The sequence below is a fragment of the Lutjanus erythropterus genome, chromosome 22 (assembly GCF_056507025.1).
Source record: "Lutjanus erythropterus isolate fLutEry1 chromosome 22, fLutEry1.hap2, whole genome shotgun sequence".
Taxonomy (NCBI): Eukaryota; Metazoa; Chordata; class Actinopteri; order Lutjaniformes; family Lutjanidae; genus Lutjanus; species Lutjanus erythropterus.
Genome location: NC_139338.1, coordinates 29,242,165 through 29,258,753, shown reverse-complemented (window position 1 = coordinate 29,258,753; position 16,589 = coordinate 29,242,165). Strand labels below are relative to the sequence as shown.

The 16,589-nt window shown below is 40.4% G+C and overlaps 1 protein-coding gene across 8 annotated transcripts in view; it reads right to left on the bottom strand.

Moving 5' to 3' along the window:
* The window catches only part of LOC146307125 (filamin-C-like), a 53,449-nt gene that overhangs the window by 30,760 nt on the left and 6,100 nt on the right, over nt 1-16,589 (bottom strand). For 4 of the 8 annotated variants that reach the window (XM_084710464.1, XM_084710465.1, XM_084710459.1 and 1 more), the window contains exons 2-9: nt 8,962-9,210; nt 8,638-8,735; nt 5,649-5,799; nt 5,439-5,557; nt 5,268-5,345; nt 4,122-4,284; nt 3,804-4,004; nt 1,854-1,976 (exon numbers count right to left, since the gene is read on the bottom strand). In XM_084710464.1, the coding sequence (XP_084566590.1) occupies nt 1,854-1,976; nt 3,804-4,004; nt 4,122-4,284; nt 5,268-5,345; nt 5,439-5,557; nt 5,649-5,799; nt 8,638-8,735; nt 8,962-9,210 (1,182 nt within the window). The remainder of the gene's footprint in view (nt 1-1,853; nt 1,977-3,803; nt 4,005-4,121; nt 4,285-5,267; nt 5,346-5,438; nt 5,558-5,648; nt 5,800-8,637; nt 8,736-8,961; nt 9,211-16,589) is intronic. The other 4 variants (XM_084710466.1, XM_084710467.1, XM_084710462.1 and 1 more) reach the window with 1 other exon arrangement.

The window sequence follows — 16,589 nt, the reverse complement described above, 5'->3', positions numbered from 1 at the left end:
GAGATGAAGACATGATGAAAGAAGAACAGGATTATCAGAGCTGCAGGTTCATGACTTCAACAACATTTAAACACTTTAATACACAAAATGATCTCGACTTTAAAGGTTTAAAGATGTCAAACACTTAAAGCTGAGAATCACTGTGAAATTTCAACAGAAACATATTAATCAGACAGTTAAGAACAGAAAAGGAAGAGAAGGGTTATTGATCAGTTACAAGGGAAAGGAGAGGTGGTGATGGTGAGGATGATGAAGGCTCATGTTCATCTCTGGGACGGCCAGAAATTGGAGGAACTTAGTTCTACTGTATAAAGTATGTATTATAAACTGTATATGTGGTTTAAATGTGTTAGTTTTTTCTGTTTTTCTGATTTATTTCTAATCAGTATTATTTTTATTAGCAATGACTCTAACAAACAGAGTTAAGTGAACAGAAGGAACCCAAACTTTCATGTTCTGCATATTTTTATCAACAAATTCTGCTCTGAGGAATAAAACCACTGCAGTGTTTGTAAAGACGGCCGTCCAAACCAAGCAGAAGTTTGCTGGTGCTGCCTCCAGATGTTTGCATGAAGTGACCCACACACACACACACACACACACACACACACACACACACACACACACACACACACACACACACACACACACATAATCAGCCCCCTGTGGATGAATTAAATGTCAGTGATCAATGAACGATCAGATATGTCAGACCTAAGACCTTAATGTCTTAATGTCTTCATGTTGCTCCAGACAGATTTTTCATTCTGGTTTTTTTTGTTTTTTGGGGGGGGGGGGTTGCAAATGTGGCTCTTTTCAGGGTAAAGATGACTAAAAGTCAACATTGACTTTGTTATGTTATGTTGCTTAAACCTAACCAAGTACTTTTGTTGACTTACAACACTTGAGGAATGTAAGTAAGATGTTGCTTATTCATTATTGCAAACTTGACCACAGAGCCCTGAACCCACAAACCTGACAATTAGAGGGGCTCCTACATCTATGGCTGGCTGTCGGTACTCAATATTTTTAAGGTATCAATAAAAATAAGCCAGCATCAAACGTCTCCTGTCAAAAAATACCTGCATTCAATCTTTTTGGTATCCAGATCTACAAAACAGTGATGGTTTAAATAGTGTTGCTCACAGTCGATCACTGCAAGTGTTCTTCATGAAGAAGAACCTTCAATAAGACCTGCTGAATGAAGCTCTCCACTGGTATTATAATCACTATAAGGGGACTGGTATTGGTGGTGGTATCACAATTTTTTAAGCAATACCCAGCTCAACGTGCAGTATTATATTTGGAGGTACAGGGCCACTGACTGATCTACCATAGTTGATGCATTGGGAAGTGAGAACATGTCACATTTTCATGATATAAATGCTCGACAACAGAGTTCACAGAATAGATTAAGAGGTACTTCCATTCTCCTGAAAATCTAACACAAAAAAGCCAAATTCAAATCCACACAACACGTATTAATGAGATTCTTGGACCCTACAAACAGTTGTGGGACAGGATATTTTGTGAAAATCTGTCCTGGGACACCAGAACTAACTTAGATGTTTGTAATTTGAGCTAGAATTTAAGAAAATAATTGAAGGGATAAAAGTTGAACTTTAATCCTGACACCATCCACAGAGGGCTCCACTCATCCACAGTCACTTTATTTCTGGGCTGTAGAAGAAGAAAAAGCTGCTCAGGACGAAGCTGCACATGCTATAAAGCTGGGAAACCCCCCCCAGAGAGGTCAGAGGTCAGAGGCAGGGATGGTTTTGAGTTGAGGTGGAAGGAAACCAGGCTAGCGCAGGCAGGCTCCAGTCACACCCCCACCCCCAGCCTGTACTAACTTGGTCGCCTGGGTTTGGGTGGTGTTGGAGGGGGGCCTCTCTTTGTCTTGTCTGAGGGTGGGGTGCGTATGGACTGAGGTCCAATCTGCACCGGAGACCCGGAAGGAGGGACGCTCTGTGAAACTGAAGGAGGGAACAACAGTGATGATACATTTGTACACAGGCAGAGATGGTGCAAACACCTCCAGACCAGTAGAGAGACGGACCAGCAGACTGCGAGACAGCCACACCAGCAAGCAGAGGTGGGACCAAGGCACGTTCTGCAAGTCAGACGTTCGTCCCAAGTTGCTAACAGTCAAGTCAATTCAAACCAAGTCAGGTTAAATCACAAGCAAAGTCCCAAATCAAAATTGCAAGTCCAAAGTCCCTCATCAAGCCCAAAGTCACGTGACAAGTCAGGTCAAAACAGGAAAGGCCAGGGTCAAGATAAAAGGTAAGCAAGGCAAGTCCCAAACCAACAGTTCCAAGTTCCAAGATATACAATTCAAGGCAAACAAGTTATCCAAATCCAAATCAAGACAGGAAGTCTTAAGTCATAACATCCAAGTCAAGACAGGCAAGTTTACAGCCATGTCCAAAGTCAATATAGACATGTCCTATATCAAGATAGCAAGTGCCAGTCAAGACAAAATCCCAAGATGAGTTCTAAGTGAAGAAGGACAAGTCCCAAGCCAAGTCCTTACTAAAGTCTAAGACAGGCAAGTCCACATCAAGACAGCAAGTACAGTGCCCCCAGCATTCCAAGTCAAAGCTGGACAAATACCAAGTCAAGTTTCATGTCAAGTCAAGACAGATAACAGGCTAGTCACAAATTCCATCCCAGGCAAGTCTCCAGTCAAGACATCAAGTCACTAGTCATTACACTGAAGTCAAGAGTGGTAGGGTCAAGTTAAAGCAGGCAAGTCCAGGGTCATGTCTGTGTTTCATGTTATGTTTGAAATAATTCCCAAGTCAGTTTTCAAGTTGAGACAGGCAAATACTACATCAAGATGGCATATACCAGCCAAGACAAATCCCAAGTCAAGTTCTGAGTCAGGACAGACAAGCACCCAGTCCAGTCCCAAGTCAAGTCAAAGTCAAGATAGACAAGTTCCACTTCAAAGAGAGTCCCAAGTCAATACTAAGTCCAGTCAGAGAAGATACCAATTCATGACCCATGTCAAGCAATGCCAATGTCTATCCACAGTGCAATGGCACCAGAATACACAATGTAGCCCAGACATCCCAAGTCAAAAATAGCCAAGTCGTAAGTGACGTTCTAAGTTAAGTAAGAACAGCCAACAGACAAGTTCCAAATTTAGGCAGCAAGTTCTATGTCACATCCCAAAGTCTCAAGTCAACTTCCACATCAAGTCCAAGTCAAGACAGGCAAATCCCCCATAGAATCAGATCCAAGGCCTATTAGACAAGAGCCCACCTCAAAGGCTAAGTTTAAGTCCATCCAAACATCCATCCAAGATTATCTGTCTGTCAAACTGTTCAACTCCCATTTAATTCAGCGCCCACACCTCTGCCAGCAGACCAGTGTAGCACCAAGAGGACTAAACACCACAGCCCAAAACCATGAGAGTGCACAGCCAATAAAACCAAAGCACCAACTGTCCCATCACACCTGGAACCAGACTGAGCTGCAGATTTTAAACTGTTTTGGAAATCAAAAAGTTAATTAATCGTTCTGGACATCAGATTTAAATGTGACATTCACTCTGATTAGAGATAGATGTTGAGGAACAGGAGATGGTGGTTACAACAGGGAGGGTCCAGGGGGTCATTATAGATGATGTAATACATGAAGTCAAAATATCTGCAGGGTTCAGGTTCTTGTTAATGTTACATGGAAATCAATTTCTAACAAAATATGCCTTCAATCTAAATTCTAAAGTAAGAACCACAGACACAATGTAGAATAGAAAATAATGAACTAACATTGTCCAGTGTGGTAAAACCTACCCTCTGAGATGTGGACAGTGAAAGGACTTCTGGGAATCTGCTGCCCAGCAAAGGTCACATAGACGGTGTGAGGTCCTTCCAGGACAGGAACATAGGTGCACCGGAAAATACTGTCGCCTTTGTTCTCCAAGACAATCTCCACTGTATCCCTCCGACCATTTGAATCAACAATGATGACGCCTACATCTCCAGCACCCGCCCCTGGTGGACAGACAGAGGGACAGCAAGACCTTCAAACACTGAAAGAAGAATGTGACACTCACTGGAAGAGTGTCACACAGACTGAACTTTTTTAAGAATCACAACTGACGTGATTACCTGCAGTGTAAATGTCAAAGTATGTTGGTTTGTTGGCCACGTTTCCCATCTGCTGCAGTCCCGGCCCGCGGGCCTGGACTCTGGTCGGGTCGCCCATGGCCTTCGAAACGTTCACCATGAAGGGACTTCTGTCAATGTCCTGCCCAGCAAACAGCACCTTCACCTGGGAGGAGCAGAAGCAGACAGATCTGTCAGGGGTTCTGACGGTCACTTAAACAACTAATTAACCTGATCAGTCATCTAAATCATTAACGATTTGCTGAAGAACCAACAGAGTGCAGTGTCATGAAATATGATTACAGAATATAATAAATGTAATATGAATTCATGGTTGAACTTAGGTTGAAAAAGATGTCTTTTCAACTTTAACTTACAACCAAATGTAGACATTTTGGTTTTGACGTCTTTTCACCTTTAATTTTTCAACCAAATCTCTACGTTGTTTAGACACCAGGCAAAGTCATCTTTTTAACATCTTTTCAACGACTTTTTGCTGTGTGGAAAGCGTCAAGTCGATCAGATGAGTGGTTCTCGACAATGCTGTGGAGCTGTCGGTCTGTTCTTAACAAGCACGTGGTCCAAATGACCACACCTTGTACAGACGCTGCACGAGTGCAGTGAAAACTGAAACCACTGTTATACACATAAAAGTCAAGATATTGAGCATATTCAACAGGACAGTTGATTGTAAACTAAAATTCTCTTTAGAAAGACTTTAATAAAATCTGTTTGTTGTTAGGAAAGTATCCAATAACAACAGGAGTTCTCAAGTTTAAATAATCAGGATATTGAAAATTGTCAGACCTAAAATTTAGTTTCTGAGCCAAAAAAGACGTTTGGTGAAACGACTAAAGAAACTGAGTTTGATTCAAAAGGCAATTCCTAAATCATGCCACTTTTCAGGCACAAAACCAGGAACTCTTTTACGTTCTTGTTTGTGATTCCATCAAATCTAAAGACATGTACAGACTGGACAAACTGGACTGATGTCACATGACTAAGTTTCCATGCTAAAGTCACATGATGAAACCTGAGTCAGGTCCATTTGCTGAAGAAGACCATGAGATGTAGCTGAGAGCTCTGAAACCTTGCAGGAAGACATCTGAACAATATGATTGGTGGTTCTTTAAGGGATTTTGTTCTTACTTTATGAAGCCCCTCCACTTTGGGCAGGTAGACCACAGAGTAGGTTCTGTTCTTGTCGTTGTTGGGGATCACTCGGGCCTGACGGACACAGACAGACAGACATGACATGTCAGTTGTATTTCAATTTGTTGTGTATGTTTTAGAATAAAAAAAGAATGATTGTGTCCCCACCTCCTCTGTGTGTCCCTCTGGATCTTCCACATAAACTAGAACCTCACCCAGTCCGGCCTCCACCGTCTCCACCAGAAACTCTGCTGGTTTCAGAACCATGTTACCTCGAGGCTCGATACCTGAGAGACACAAGACAGGAAGGAAAATGATCTCCAGCTGATAACAGCGGCTGTAAACTCATGAGGTTTTGGATACTGTGTTGTTCCTCACCTGGCCCGTAGGCTTTGGCCCTCTTCGGGTGCAGCGTCTTCGCCCTCAGGGGGGCGCCGGGCTTCAGTTTAGACTTGGGGAACTGAGACAGGTAGGTCATCACAGAGTGCTCGTCCACGTTAGGATCAACAATCTCCTCTGGAGCGATCACCTGAAGAAGAACGAGAGGACGAACAAATTATGAGCACATTTACAGCTACAGATAATCCTCATCATAAATAAACCTAAAAAATAACTGGTTTCACTGCCAGAAACATCACAGAGACTCGTTAAATGGAAAAGAACAGAACATTTTAATTCACAAACAACATGGAACTGTTTATCTCAGATTAAATCTGACTGTATTGAGTCCAAAGTCATTAATGGAAGAGAAACTGGAGATGGACTGAAGGGAGAAAATCGAAGTTAACAAGACAAAACAACACTGTACAGCAGGTGGTGAAGACATGACGGGTTTGTTTAATGTCAAACAGCTGCTCCTATAATGGACTCTGTTGTTCATTAGCAGAACAGGAAAACTGTTTTAATCCTAAAATACAAGCATCAATAACACTACGTTCAAATTTAACCTTTTAAAATGGAGTAAAAGTACAAACAGCACCTTTTAACAGCACTGATATTCAAAGTGTGTTTCCTATAAGGCATATAAAAGACTCAACATCTCATATACATGGTATAAAAATGGTATAAAAACAAATACACTATAAATAAAATAACTTACTCATATTAGTGACTAAAGATGAACTATTACCTTTAATCACTCTTTGGCAAAACAAAAGAGGAACAACTATTTCAGCGTTACCGTTGTTTAAGTGCAGGGATTTGTTTTCATGAATAATATTAAGTAAATCTGTGTTTCATCAGCATAATTATGGTACTGGTTGGGGTTTCGTTCATTATCTGAGTTAGTGAGAGCATGAAGACGTTGAATAAATGATGTCCAAGAACAGAGCCTTGAAGAACTCCACGTCATTTTTGTTGTTTGCTTAAATTTATATTTATGTAACAAATTATTAAACAAAAAGTGGATGAGTGGATAATGTTAGCTATTTCATCCAGACTACTGGGGAGGATCTGATTGGTACTTTGACTAGTTTGTCATTGTCAAATACCTTTAACAGATAACATTACAAAGCAACAAACTACAGATCCATGCAGTGGAGCTAACTTACAGTTAGCTGGCTAACCTTAGCTTGCTTGTTCACTAATATCATTGCAAGCTAAATAGTATCTGACATTTCAGTTGACTAGCTTGCTAAATGACTTCACCAACTAATGTAACTCATGATGCTAAAATCAACAGAGTTGATTAGTGAATCAACAGATTTGTTTTTAGCCACAAAATGATGTAAAGTTACAAAGCAAAGGTTTATAAATAATGACTGTTTTCTACTCTCCAAGAGTGATGCAAGGCAGGGGAAGCCAACTAACTTAAGCTAAGATATGGTTAGCCAGCTAGTAATATAAATGAAAAGTACTTGTTGGTTTTTGGCCACGTTTCTAAAATCCTGTCTTTGGAGGAAAGAATAAATCTGTGTGGGAAAAGAGATTCATCACCAAAGACGTAAAAAAAAAACGTATTTCCTTACAAAACAGAGTAAAACTGAGTAAAAGTCAAAACATAGCTCTTAAATATAACACGTCTGAAAAGAGTCCCCATAATCCACTGAATGTAGCTCTGTGGGTTTGTCTTCACATTCACTTCAATGATTGTCTTCCAAGCCTCTGATTGGTTGGTTTAATCACATGTCAGACAGACAGGAAGTGTGTGGAGTTGTTGATAACAAGTGATCCAACATCAAACTCAGAGTTTCCAGTGATAATCATTAAACATGTCAGAAACACACTAGAGTTTAATCAGCGGGATACGTCAGCTCTCTGCTGCTCTCATTAAACATAAAAACACCTCATCATCATTTATTACCCACAATTCAACACAGGAAGACTCTGTGAAGATGGAAACTCTGACTTTATGTCTCTAACTAATGAGCTGATGCTTCATTGTTCTTCATCTGATCGTACATGTTGTGTTTTCTGCTCTGCTGCTAATTTAAACTGCTGGTTGGCTGCAGGACGACGAAGATGAGGATGATGATGATGATGATGATGATGATGATGATGATGATGATGATGATGATGATAATTGCTCTGCAGACTGGAAATAGAGCAGATCTGCGTTTAGCTCATGTGAGAGGAAAGTTCCTGATGAGGGTTCCTGTTGGATCACAGAACAACTCCGGTTCTGTTGCTGCTGTTAAAGAACTTATAATGTATCATTTGTTTCATGATATTAAAGCTTTTCTTTCTCTTCATCACAGATCTTTGATAACATGAAGAACACTGACGACGTTTGATCTGAGAGATGGAGTCGGCTGAATGTGAGTCAAGGGCAAATTTACCTACAGGGACAATATATCATATATATATATATCCCAATTCAATATATCATAATATATTGTATCGTATTGTTTCGTATCACATCACACCATATCATATTACACTGTATTGTATTCATTTCATATCATATTTTTCTGGGACTTTTGGAGTTTAACCAACCTGAATAATATTCAGATTTTGCAATTAAAATAAAATTTCCAACCGCTGTTTTTTTGTTCTTTTTAATGAATTATTTGACATGACAGGCACATTTAAAGGCAGAAATCAAACCAGTATGTTTGCATAAAGTGAAATATGGAGAAATAAGCAGAGAGAACTGTGGGAATCGAAGGAGAAAAATAAGATTTTAACCTAATAAATTCAGGAATAAAGGCCTCCCTGTTGAAAGATAATATACCTGAACAGAATACGGAAATCTTCAGTTTTGTTGTCAAGACTTCTGGAGGTGTTGGACAGATTCAATATTTTTGAATCCTGTCTATAATCTTGTAAATATTTTTTTAAAAACTGTTGGCCAGATTCTTGTGTCTGTGTTTTGATAAATTCACCATCTTTTCTCTTCTCACGGGTAAAAGACGAAGGTAAATGTTACCTGAGGCACTCCGAGCCAATCGTCGGCCTGCTGCATGGCCTCTCTGGCGTTCTCCACAGGCTGACTGGGATCCCATGTTTCCCAGTCTGGACAGAGACCTGAACGCAGCACGGAGACAGATGAGACTGTTTTAGGACTTTGTTATGGACAGAAATTATTGGAGGAGAGTTTTGGTGCCAAATAAGACTCAAGGCTTTTTTTCATAATCAAAACAGCATCTTGTCCTCGAAAATGACTGAGAATTAACACTTATTATTAATAATAAATGATAATAAACAACAATGAAGCTGATCTGTGATGTCAGAGTCCTGGTCGTGGTCTTACCCGGGGCACAGTTGTCCACCAGTGCTCCCAGTGCCTTGCCGTCCCTCCAGTCTCGGTGGAAGTTGGTGATGGGGAGCTGGGGCACCTTGTTCTGGATCCAGCCCAGCAGACGCTGTTTGGGGGTCAGTTTCTTGGCATCTTCGTCGTCCTCGTCCTCCCACATTGGCATGGAGATGGAGTAATGGAGGATCAAGGTCCAGATCAGACCCAGGATCAGCTTCAGGTTCCCATCCACGATGGCTTTAGAGTCTGAGGGACAGACGGGAGGACAGGTTAGATAAAGGACACGGTTTCTGACATTCAGCACTGAGAGTTGGACAGAAGTCTGGTTGTTCTGTAGGATTTCATGTGGTTTCTCTGAGACTCTGGATGGTCCAGAGACCAGACACAAAATAAACTAAAAGCTGCTCTTAAACTATTTGGAGGACATGACCATGATGACACCAAAACAATGACCACAAAGAGACAAAAGACGACAACAAAGAGAGAAAAACTGCCATGAAAAGACACACAACAACCACAAAGAGACAAAAAGCATCAACAAAGAGACAAAAAATCCAACCATTCAGTGAAGGACTGATGACCGGAGCTGTGCTCAGTTCTTATAGCAGCACAGTTGGAGTAAAGAGTTTTTGCATTTTGCCTCCAGTCTGCTGATGTTTAGTTGTTTTTCAGTGGGAGGGACTAAAACTGTCGACGATCACCGAAGTCAGTAAGATTCATCAAGTGGGAAACATGAATTTCTGAGACAGAGTTCATGAACATCAGTCTGATATTTGTTGAGGTATTTCAGTCTGAACCAAAGTGGAGGCTGTTTTTTTATTGTCATCTATTATGTAGCAGTTAATTATCAGCAGTTGGATGTAATTAAAGCACTAATTGACTACATTTAATTTAATTTAATTAGATAAAATTACACCTCGGCTGACTGTCCAAATATCTATTTTTTGTGTGACCCAGTTTCCTGTTCTGTTCACTTCAGATCAACTCGCCAAAATAAAAGTTCACGGCCTCGCAATGTTTATCTGTGAGCTGTCAGGAGACGCTTTTAATGTGAAAGTTTCATCCATCGACAGCACAGAGAATGATGTCATCCAACCCCCGGTCTGAGGAATGAGGTCAGTTTAAATAGGAAACACATGCACACACAGACACACACACACACACACACACACACACACACACACACACACACACACACACACACAGTAACACAAACACATCCAGCAGGAATGTGAGGGAGGACTGAGAGTCGTTCCTGAGCTGAAAACCAGTTGGTTTGACCAACTTTTAGTCTGATGATTCTTTGTTTCTTCACACACACACACACACACACACTCCTACAGTCTATTTTAACGGCTGCATCTTGACTCACACTCCTACGTCTCGTGTGTTTAAATCATTGATGAAGGTGATCATCTTGTTTTCACCTCATGAACTCTGATGATGGAAACCTTGAGTCCCCTGCTGAGACACAGTGTAAGTTTCTGATGGATCGTCCAATCAGGAAACAGCATAAGACAAAAGGAAACGGTTGACCATAAATCATCGGAGAGTTTCTGGCTGCTGATAAAAACGTCAGTTAGAGTTCAGATGATGAAGCTGAACTTCAGCTGATTTGTCTTTGTTTTGGTTTTCAGTGAAAATATAAAAATTTTAGCCATCAAACTGCAAAAATCTGTTGCAGCACGTTGAAAGTTTGAACTGCCTCAAATCTTTCATAGATCTACAACAGTGATGAAATGAAAACTAAAACTGTTATTCATTTCTGGAGAGGAGCTCAGAGACACATGCAGCTTTAATCCTTCTAATGTCTGGACTTTGACTCTTTAGGCCAACTGTCAGTAACTGTCAGTAACTGTCAGTAACTATCAGTAACTGTCAGTAACTGTCAGTACTGAGCCTTTAATTCACTCCTCATGGAGTTTTAATGTCAGTCGACACTTTCAGTGCTTTGATTTCAAATGACACAGATTTCTTTAAACCTCAACTCTTTAACTCCTCTGAACAGACAAGTGAACGCCTCGCAGAGACACTGAGAGACTGTGACAATGGGAAGTGTGTGTGTGTGTGTGTGTGTGTGTGTGTGTGTGTGTGTGTGTGTGTGTGTGTGTGTGTGTGCGTGTGTGTGTGTGTGCGTGTGTGTGTGTGTGTGTGTGTGTGTGTGTGTGGACAATCATGAAATCATATTTTCCTTCTCTGAGCTCAGATGTCTGTTATTCAGCACACACAGGAAGTTGTGTGTCCTCGGTTCAGTTCACTCACTGTTCACAGGAAACGAACGTGATGTTGGAGCGACGCTGTAATCTTTCCCCAGGAAACAGGAGCTGCTGCAGTTTGTTTTCTGTTCACGTCAGAAGAACCAAGAACTGATTCACTGAAACTGTTCTCTGCTCTTTTCTCCTGCAGAACACAACATGTTTTTATCGCCTGGTTCCCAAACGTTTTCCTAAAGGAACCCCTTCAGAACAGAACAACTGAAAAACTGCACGGTGCAACACAAACAGTGACACAGTACCTGCAGGATGTTTGTATGAAACATGAGATTAATGATTTTGAGCAGATTATTTCTAATTCTGTTGATATTTGCAGAAATGATGTTTTTTATAATTCTCTGTATCATGATTTTTTTTTCTAGCGATCATAAATACTGAATAAATGAGGTTAGACTTGTTTTCAGCTGAGCAGTCATTAATGACTTGCAGGCTGGTTCAGAGTCAGCAGTCAGAATAAAACTGAGCAGCAGATCAAACTGGTTTCTCAAAGTTTTCCAAAAGTAGTGAATCATAGCGACCACGAGAGTTTCTTCAGTAAACAGTTATAAATGTGCAGAAAAATCTCAGACTGAGTCCAGTAAAGATAATCTGCAGACAAATATAACACACACACACACACACACACACACACACACACACACACACAACAACAAACACATGATCAGGAGGAGGTAATACAGCTGCACAACAAGATAAAACTTTATAGATCAGATTTAATAAATGACAGAATTAAATTGGACTTAATTTAATAACCTGAACTGATTAAAACGAGGAAAAAAGAGTTTTTTATAAAAAGAGAGTCTGTTGTTCTGCACACAAACACGTCTCTGTTCATCTGGACTGAACTGAAGTGGGAAGCAGAGCAGATCAGCTGACTGTCCTCACATTTAAATATAAAATCTGTGTACAAACTTCTGATGTGATGTGACTTTTTGTCCCTGCAGGGACTCTGTACCCTGCAGCAGAAATACTGTAACAGCAGGAATGAACTCTGGTTTGGTGCCAAACACCTTCTGAGCTGCAACAACACCACGTCTGTGTGGAACACACCCCGTCCTGTTCGCTAACCTCCGACAGCTACGGCAGCGAGAGGCAACACTAGCCTGTCGCCAACGGTTACCAAACAAACAAGCTAAAGGTCGTCCTGCTGCGAGAAAACAATGGAGTCCTGATAGAGAGAGTGAGCGGAGAAAGTGTGTAATGTGACATTTAGACAGAAACAGAGAGGAAGTGATGGAGGAGAAAAACAAGAGATGATGATGGAGGGAAAGAATTAACAGAGAAATGAACACAGACAGAGACGGACAGAGACAGAGGACGGGTGTCCATGTTCTTCAAGGGTTACAGCTGACTGAGGTGGAGAGACAGAAACGTCTCATCACTGTTCATCTAAAGAAGAGAATCATCTATATGTTTATAAAATGATAATAAATCTACTTAAAAGTTCTTAACTTCATTTTTGAGAATTGGGATTTTTTTTTACTCTAGAAAAACTATGTGAGCAGACGGTGACAGGACGTCTCGTGTTTTCTTTTCTTCATCAGCAGCGAGGACGGAGCAGCACAGAGACGTTCATGTCTTCATCTGGACGTCCAGAGTTCAGAGGTCAAACTGCCTCAGAGACTGAAGACAAAACTGTTTCCTGTCAGAGACGACTGTTACTGACAAATCAAATGAATTTAAAACAATTCATATTGAGTTTTTTATCTGACCCTTGTTGGATCATGTGACTGACAGAACTCAACCTGATTGGACAGAGATCTGATCAGTTCAGGTTGATTGATTATCCTGAACGATCAGCTCCAGTGTTCAAACTCTGACTGTCCCAACGTCTGAAAATCAAAATGTCTCTCCCAAAGACACACACACACACACACACACACACACACACACACACACACACAGCAGGTGGACAGCAGCTGTATAAATGTGTGTGTTGTTGTTTATCCTGAAGAACCCTGAGAGTGTTCAACTTCACCAACACTATTTAAAGATACACACACACACACACACACACACACACACACACACACATACACACACACACACACACACCTGTGACCTATAAAAACCTTAAGTGAGCATTTCCAGCCAACAGCTGGAGGTCCAGATCCTCGAGAGAAATGCACACACACACACACACACACACACACACACACAAACACACACACAAACACACACACACACAAACACACACACACACACACACACACACACACACACACACACACACACACACACACACACACACACATTGTTGTTGAAGACAAACTTAAAACAGACTCATGACTCTTTAAAAATGAAAAATAAACTTTGATGCTCACAGATGGTTTACATCGTCATGGCAACACAGAGGTTACACAGCAGAACCATTTCACCTTCATGTTTCATTCATTCTTGAGAAAAATTTATTTTGAGTTTTAATTTTTACTCTTCAACGATAAAAGTTTTTACTTTTTTGTGGGACACGATTTGTTCAAATTCTCTGCAATGTTGCAGCTGGTATCAATACATTTAATTGATATAATAATATTTTTTATTTGTTGCATATTCTGATGTTTGTTGTGTTTTTCATTAGCAGTCAATCTGCAAAGTAACAACATTTTTCTCTGAGATGATACACCTGTTTTCACGTCTAGTGATCAATCTGGCAATAATTTTTCTACTAATCGATGGTTTGGTCCAAAAACTGTTGAAAAATGATGCTCAGAGTCCAAGATGACGACCTGAAACTCAAAGATATTCAGTTTACTGTCAGAGACGAGTAAAGAAACCAGAAAATATTCACATTTAAGAAAGAAACTTCTGAGTCGACGTGTCTAAATTTAAGTTTGTGTTTCATCGACGGGGGGAAACGAGTGTCGACCGGCCTGTCGAGGATCTGTTGACCCTCCAGCTGTTGGATGAAATGCTTCAGAGCAACTGTGACGACAGCTGACACACACACACACACACACACACACACTTTCCCGACCATCCTCCTCCCACACACAGACAGTATTCATCCCCCCCCAGGCTGGACAGACCACATGACATGTCGGGGGGGGGGGGGCAGTAACAGGACTGAACGTTTGTTGTTCACAGTCAGACTGAACATTAATGATGAGACAGCAGCAGTGTGACACTCAGCTGCTTCACTTTCATATCAGAATGATTTAAGAGGAAAACATCATGTTTTACACATGAAGCTGTTTTCAGTCACAGATTTATATCAGAAGTCCATAAAGAAAACAGATGATTTAACGGTTCGACAGAGTTAATTGATAACTCATCTGTCATTGTGTCTCCTGTGTCTCTCTGGAAGAGACAAGGCTAACCCTGATGATGTCACAGTGATCTCATAGTGATTGTGGACAATGAGACAATGTCCAACATACAGTCGGTCAAATGACTTTGTCCACCGTCAGGAAAGAACTTGGATGTTTGTCTGATTCTTTTCCTCACAGAATGATCAGTCGACAGAAAATTCATTTTGATGATCAAAATTATTTTTCAAGCAAAACAGATTACAAACACATAAATATATGTTTAATCTGAAAAAAGAGAATTATTGAATGAACTTTAAAAAACTTTATTCAGTGGGTGACACACAATTCAATTGAGTTAATCTAACTTATTAAATTGATTATATTTGTGTTACCAGCTGAAGTCATCTGTCTTTCAAAGGTCTTTTTATTGCTTATCAATAATGAACAAACAGGAGCTGGACAGGGAAAGATTTCCTTCTTTGTTTTTCTAAACAACAGTCACACACTGAAGTCGTCTTTTGAAAATTTAAAACATTTTTCAGACAAAAAAAAAGAAAATTGTTCACAAATCAATCAAAGTTTTTTTCAAACCCAGTTAAGAAGTTTGATTAACATAATCGCTCTAAAGTTGAATTAATTTATTTGTATGTTTGTCCAACATCTCGTTTTTTTCCGTGTAGTTTCTCTGTTTTCCGTCTCAGTAAACTGAATCTGTGTTTGGACTGTTGGTCAAATGACACAAGACATTTGAAGACATCACCTTTTAAGACAGTTTATATATGAATCAATCAATTAATTTAGAGAACAATCTCTAGTAAACGGCGTGTCGTTTGCAGCCGTTGTGAACTGAACTGAACTGTTTGAAGGAGTCGGTGGGTTCAGACTGTCGAGCAGCTGACAGCAGCAGATGGACGTTCTGATATGAACCATCACAGCTGAGCGAGAACCGCAAATCACCCAACAGTTACTGTCAGGAAACGAGGATTTCACCTTCAGAGCGGCTGCAGAGGCTCCACAGCACCGATGTGAAGAGACACCACCACAAAAGTACCAACACTTTTCCAAAAAAGTTGTGTAAAACACAACTACAAACAGAACGCAATCATTTGCATCATGATGCTGGATTATGAAAATAATCAACATAATAATAACACCTTGAAAAACAGACAGAGCTAGATAGAGCTATTTTTTAACTAATAATTTTCTCACTAATCAATTAGTTGTTTGGTCCATAAAATATCAGAAAGTGTTGATCGAAGTCTAAGATGACGTCCTCAAATGTCCTGTTTTGTCCAACAAGCTGTCTGAGAATCTGGATGGAGGTTTTGCTCCATAAATAATAAACTGAAGATCAAAACTACACAGCATCAGAGTACAGTACAGAGTTTGTCCTCCAGACGACTGTCGCCATGTGAACCTGACCTCTGACCTCTGACCTCTGACCCGCTGCCTGCCGCACACCGACTCTCCACCAACATCATCATGGTCTGAGGATCAGTCCTGCCTCCTGACTCCATCATGCTCTGATTATAGGAGATAAAATCACATTTTAAACTGGAAACGTCTGAATAAAAGTTGTATTTATTCAACTGATTTGGTACCTGACATTAACCTGATCTGTTGAGAGAGAGATCAATTAATTTTACTTAAACCGTTCAGGATGCAGCTGGACGAGTGCAGAGTCACATGTACGTCTGTATGCAGACGATACAGTTCTTTACAAAGATGACAGATGAACGTCTGCAGGCTCAAACAGACGATGTATAGAGAGTTTATTTATTGTTTAGAGTTTAGAGAAGAGAACACTAAACCCTCAGAACCGTGTGTCCATGTTCTTGTATTGTCCAGATTAATTTTAGAACATCTGGGCAGAAAAAAAACACATTAAATGTGATTTTGTCTGATCTGAGCCACGTCTGGAGATGGTTTGACGTCTGATTCCAGTCAGATTTCTACAGATGTGTCAGAGATCTGATTTGAACATCTGGACTTTGTCTCTTGCTTCACAACAACAACAACATGAAATCCAGAGTGACAGAAGTGATCAGATCTGATTATTGTGATGTGTAGCATCATCTGTCCATCACACCACACAGACTCAACA